At 40.8% G+C, this 6,673-nt stretch overlaps 1 protein-coding gene across 2 annotated transcripts in view; it reads right to left on the reverse strand.

Annotated features, from left to right (window-relative positions):
* Positions 1 to 6,673, reverse strand: part of LOC118336801 (protein jagged-2-like) — a 57,112-nt gene that overhangs the window by 33,372 nt on the left and 17,067 nt on the right. For both annotated transcript variants that reach the window (XM_035673535.1, XM_035673534.1), the window contains exon 3: positions 4,819 to 4,876. In XM_035673535.1, coding sequence (XP_035529428.1) covers positions 4,819 to 4,876 — 58 coding nt within the window. The remainder of the gene's footprint in view (positions 1 to 4,818; positions 4,877 to 6,673) is intronic.

A 6,673-nucleotide genomic window follows, 5' to 3' on the forward strand; every position in this document is an offset into this window, starting at 1 on the left:
TTATGTTAGTATAATTTCCTGTTTTTGCTGGATGGGGGAGGGGGGGGGGGGGCGTCTCCAAGTACAGGATGTTCCACAGCACAATAATTCAAACACATACACATACTTCCAGTTATCGGTGTATCTATTACCCCCCCCACCCCCCGGGGCAGCCAAACAATGCCACAGCCCACAGGAGTCAACAACAGCTCTGTCCTCTTTTCTCCTTTGGCCATTTCTGTTTTGGGTTTTTTAAAACAGGCCGGGCTTCCTGAAGCATAAACAGTCTTCACAAAGCCTTCTTTTTTCCTGGGGGCCTCTCCAAGCCTGGCTGCCCAGGACCTGGTTCACACAGACTCCAGCAGCACAGACTGTTTAAACACAAGGGGCAGGAAAACTCACTTCAGGTCACTCACCTTGAGGGCCACCTTTCCTGTAATCCCACTATGGATATTTATGATCCATTTATCATCATGGTTTGGTGTTTGGCTGGAACTATATTATTCCTCTTTTGTTATTGCGTTTACTGGGGCAACTAATGAATCATCAATTTAAGGATCAATGTCTTCCTTTTACTGCTAACCCATTGTACTGATACAGGATTTTTTGAAACCAATCCTGATTTTAGAAGGCGGAGAATTTTACAGACAGATTACCAATATGGCAGCTGATTAAGTGAATATTTGAGCTCGATTTAAAATAGACTTTGCTATTTGCATTATGAAGCAATTTTGCACCAAAAGCACTCAGAAGGCTGCTTTCTTAAATAACTTCACTGAAGAATATTAAAGTTAAGTGATTCTTTTACATATTAAATAATTTAACATTGTCAATCAAATCTAGTTGACATTCTTCTGTCTTTCTCTGTGCTGCTTGCTGCTGCACTTTGCACTGACACCAATTTATTACCACAACCATTATTTTCTGCATAATATACTGATATGACTGATATACTGATATACTGTCAGGCTCTAATCAACCCTAACGAGCGAGCAGAATTCCTGTCTGAGCTGTTTGATTAATCTTCCAATTTATTTATTAATCATTTAGTCTGGACCGAGTCACAAAAATGTGCCCACAGTCCAGGGTGACTTCTTCAGATTGCTTGATTTATCTGACTGCCAGTCCAAAACACCCAAAAATATTCAGTTCAAACTGTGCAGAGCTGAAACAATTAGTTAAATAATTGATTAGTTGATTGACAGTAAACCTTTATTTAGCTAATTAATGCTTAATGCAAAAATGCAAACCAGTTTCTAGTTCCAGCTTCTCAAATGTAAATATTTGCCATGTTTCTTAGTATTCTATGATTGAGATGAGCTTGAGATGAACATTTTTCCCCCACTGTGTAGCCGATTAATCAATTAATCTCAAAAAAGAGGCAAATTCTCACATTTGAGAAGGTGAAACCAGTGAAAGATCTGCATTTTTAAATTAAACGTAAACCTTTCTGCCACAGCAGAAACTTAGTAACAATCTCCCTATGGGAAACAATACAACATATTTTAGGAAACCACTTAAGAAATGTGTGTTAAAAGCTGTTTTATTCGGTTTTACTAACTTAAATTTACTGCAGGTTTACTTTAGATTAAAAGTTCAGTGTGCAACTGTACATATGTGTAAGTATGAATATACAGTACAGTCTGCTTGTGTTGGCAGACAATCAGAGGGCTCTCGTGCAAAACTGAACTTGATTGGGACATCCCTAGATTCTTATTCCTGTTCACACCTGGCCTGTAACAGATGGCAACTCTCTCTCTCTAATCATACTACAGTAACACTAATGCTCGCTCCACCTGCCCCTGACACCCACAGCTGGGTACAACAGGTTCATGCCTGCTTTCTGACGTGTCGAAAGTAATTCCTGAATATGAAGGAAACCCCAAACTGAGGCAGAAACAGACAAGTGAAAGTAGATACACCAAGAAGTAGATAATAACACTTAATCCGCAAGTATCTCATGAAACATACTGCCCCTCACCGATAAACATTCATGGTGGAATTCTGCTTTATTGCTTTATTCATATTTTTAGCTTATCCAGTATGAGTTATAATGGAAGCAAGCAGGTAAGGTTTCACTTTGACGGGACACTTGGCTGCTGACAGACCCACTGACAGATTCCGGGATCAAACTCCTGATCACGCAATGAGAAAATACACCAAGTCTACAAGACGAGACACGAGACGTCAGCACCTCCGGCCTGCCTGCCTGTCACTGCCTCCCAGCCTCGCCGCTCTAAAGGATTGATATGGCGTCCCTCCGGTCATCCCACCACCACATCTACAGGTGGTCGGGCACGCAAAGACTTAAGTGTCCCAGCGCCAATGCTGCCGTCCGGTCCGAGGCATGGCAGCATGGATGCCAGCCTGTCACAGTTTTGCAGGATAATGAAGTGGTGTGCAGTAGCTGGACAGCTGTCGGGACGCTAATTAGGAGACAGACATCAGAGGAACGAGAGCCGTGGCCCGTAATTAATGGCTTAACGATGCAATGCTCTCACAGGCTTAATATAGAGGAGGGCCGAAAACAGTCTAAGTGACCCTGAAGAGGGTGAGAAAAGGGGGGAGGATGGCGGTGGTGGAGCACAATTAGCTGCCTGTCAATCATTCATAAGACTGATCTCTATGGGAAAGTTCAAGGCTCAGCTCAAAGGTGTATTTTTTTTTTTGTCCGTTCATCTTCTAAGACGTCAGTATGAATGTGACAATCACAAAACATGGCACGCCTCTCCTGTTTAGGCCTCCAAATAAACACACATGTAAACACAGCGTGCAATAAGAATGTCACTGATGTGATGCCAGAATAGATAGCAGGGTTTTTCCTACATTATAAGACTTTGGCGAGCACCGGATCGTTTATTCACAACGCCTATAAGCTGAAATCTGTGCTGAGACAAGTTTTTTCTTAAAATGGCAGTAACATGGTTTATTGCAATTATTGGTGAACAAAAGTAGTTATCGTGACAGGCCTACAACAAGCCTTGTAGCTGTTCCGAGTAGCCACATTCGAAAGAGAGGTGAAAGTTTGACACATGGTGAATTGTATAATTGGTGGTGGCGGTGAACACTATTCATGATGCAGCACTCAGATCTGAAGGTATTTATGTGAAAGGGAAACAAGATGCAAATGGAGGTTGATAAATGAAATAAAGTTTTAGTAAAGGAATGTGTTTCTTCGTTGGCGGTAAAAAAAACAACAAAGCAGATATTGGCAGATAGTTGAAGTCACTTAACGATCTGAGACCTAAATCAAGTCATCGGTGAGCCAAAACCGAACAAAGCCAATTCTGCTATGTCTTATCACATAGATTACATCCATTCATTAACCCCTCTTCCTCCCAGCGGTGTTGGAGAACATAACCAAACAGTTTCAGGATAAGTGGAGCGTGTAAAAACAGGATATAGCTGGGAACTCAGCGTGCAGGCAGGTTAGGACCAAACTTATTGGCTTTGTAATTTCATCTAACAAGTCTGATTCACACGATCAACATTGATTTACTTGACTAGGAAAGGAAGGTTTTCATGCCATTTACAACTGAAATACCACCTGTGCTATGACATGCACTTCCATATGATGATCACATACTATCCTTGTACGAACACGCCTTCCATAAGGACTACACTAAGCTGCCCTTGAGCAAGGCGGCTGGATGATCATGTTGTCTGAGAAACAGACGTTGACTGCAGCTCAGGATTTAACGCCTCATTCTTTCCTGATTAATGTGATTGAATTTCATTCACAGCAATCCCAAGATTCCAGGAACAAACATGTTAAAAATTGAAAGTACTTTAATTGGTTGATGGTAGGATATCGCACAATCCGGTTGGAAGATTGGCATTCAAATTCACTTCACGTTGGCCAGCTGTGCAGCGGTGCAGCTCTATTTTAGTTTAACAACTACCTGTATTTCTGTCAGATTTTATGTGAACAACCAGGTGCAACAATATTAAAGTCTTCCACGAGAAACTGTATTAAAATCTGCACCATTATCACTATATTTAAATTTTATATTTTCTGGTGTGACCATTCAGAACAACTATAAACACTTGTAAACTGTCAACTACACTTCTAGTATACCAAGTCCTTAGGCCAGAGATGTACTTGCTTTTAACTACATGTATGCATCTAACTAGCCAGCAGAACAGATTTTATGTAACTCTGCAAATGTGATCAGGGTGCAAAGAGAGTTTTGAATGGAACCATAATATGTTGCACATGTGTAATATGACATGCCCACTTTGGTTCCCAAGGAAAACCTGCTATTTTTGGTTCTAGCTGTTAACAAACTTCTCAAGTTTAACTAGCTGCCTGAACTAGAAGGGAGCTTCCTTGTTGGTGGAAAAGGCCTGTTAGTGAAGTTAATAAAAAAATAATAATTTGGACCATTGGCTGTGCACATTCTCAGAAATTCACAGGAAGTACCCGCATGTTATCAAACTTTAGTCTTCTTGTTAAAGGAACCAACCAACTAAGCACTTGCTAGCTAGGTCTTGTTACACTATTATGTAACACTGTTATGGGAAATGAATCAGATCAGCCATAATATCAGAACAGAGGGGCAGACCAACACATTGTCACATGCAGTGTGAACAATCACATATGGACTGAACTGGACTCCTGGACTTAGTGCAGTACACAAGTCAAAGCCAAAGTGATCTGCTAGGGAAGCCAAAATGTGAAACAAATACTGTGAGCTGAGTATAATCCCATTTCATACACCTATGACGTGCAAAAACCCTCTAATTTTATAGCAGCATGAGAAAAGCATGATTCAGGATGAAGAGGAGAAAAAAGATAGATAATTTATTTTCTGTGTTTATAATAGGGGTGATCCTTACCATTGCTGTGTGTGCCGTTGTCTTTGTCCCATGCCTCCACTATCACAGTGTACGCTCGCTGAAACAGAGAGAAAGAAAGAGGGGCAGAGGTTATCATAGTGCACGCTAATACAGAGAAACTCAGATATGAACACTCACAGACGTGGACGTGCACATGATGTGGAGTTTACACAGAAACTCAGGCATGGGCTGCTGTCAGTCATAAACTGACACACATGAGTGCCTTCAAACCCACACACACACACACAGATATTTTGCATAAAAGGTGAGTAACGATGGGAAAATAAGTCCTGTTCCCACACTGCTGTCACTGATTAGCTTCCATCTGCCTGAGGCTGGTTAACAAACGCAAAACATTCACCTGTAATTCAACAGAACTCATCTTTCATATTTCATCAGACAGGTCTGCTTTTTTATGATAATGTGACCAAAAAAACTAAATCCAGTTTTCCCATTGTCATTTCTGGATCAGGCAGGGGTTTATTCTCTCCATCACCTTTTCTGTGACACGGTATTGATCCCAGAGGGCAGCTCCACAGGGAGGTCAGCACCCCTGGAACTAGCAGGGATTTGATGACTTGTCAAGGGCACTTTGTGTGGTAATGTATTGATTTCCAATGGGGAAATTCATTTTTCCTGCCTTTTCCACAGGGATCTGGTAAGGACTCGGTGTGCCTTTAAAATGTGTGTCGGGGGAGACACTTGGGATGATGGAATCGATACTGTTCACTGGGTTTCTTACAGTGTACTGAAATCTATAATTGACCTCTAAGAACTTGCTTTTAACTAGTGCTTGCACACTTTGGTTGTACAAGTTTTCAGAAATTAACAGTGCATGTTCGCTAGAACAAATAAGAATGACACAAAGTCTTGACAATACTGAAACATGGCAGAATAAGCATTAGTATTTTATTAGATTCCTCTAAAGGGAGCTCTACCATAGCTTGAGAACAACTGTTATAAGAAACATAAGCATGCTTTAACCTTTTTTCCTCATTTAACAAAAAAATACTCAAAATTGTTCAATGCATCAATGTGAAATAAACTTGGTCCAGCTTTTATAAACCGATCTGACTGTTGAAGAAGAATAAAACCACAAAACTATGAATCTGACAATGCCAACTTTTTATACTTGACACTTTTCAGCCGATAATTAAGTTTGATATGAAGTCTGTACAAAGCAGTGCTGCTGATCAAAATCAGATCAAAAACACATGTTCTATATAAAGCATTGGGCTGAAGTGGATTTAAAGTTGACCAGACGTAATCAATAGGTCTGTTTCACTGATAGAAGTTAACACACTCATCAAGATATTCTTGGAGGAACTTTTTTAATTTAAATTTAGTTTAGTGCAGGTCATTCTGTGTGTGATAGTAGATTAACGAGTACTGTGTTGTATAATACCAACATTACATTAATTACCATAGACTACTTAGTGCTACACTACATTATTCTGTGGATATTTGGTGTAAAAGCCCAGCATGCCTGCACACTATGCCCTACTTTCCAGAGGAGACGGACTCCGCCATCCCACAGCAACAAACTCAAACTCTGGATTGTTTCAGGTGCAGAGCTATTTTTTTCCTTTTTTTCACGGGCATCAGCAAACAAACCGAAATGGAGCTTGCTGTCTGTCAACTGCATGGGGCCGGACAAGCAGCTGTGAGTTCCCATGACCCAAGTCTGACTCAGAGTGACTGAGGGCTGCAGGGAAGATTACAGGGGAGGTTACAAAGTGGTGCACTGGAGAGATTAGAGACAGAGAGAAGACAGAAACATGAAACAAAGAGGTAGGGAGCTAAAGTGTTTTATGGTGCTTTAAAGGTAATTTTATGGCTTTTTTGGGTGGGGGGG

The sequence above is a fragment of the Morone saxatilis genome, unplaced genomic scaffold, assembly GCF_004916995.1.
Source record: "Morone saxatilis isolate NCDOM2014 unplaced genomic scaffold, NCSU_SB_2.0 Contig3, whole genome shotgun sequence".
NCBI classification, from domain to species: domain Eukaryota; kingdom Metazoa; phylum Chordata; class Actinopteri; family Moronidae; genus Morone; species Morone saxatilis.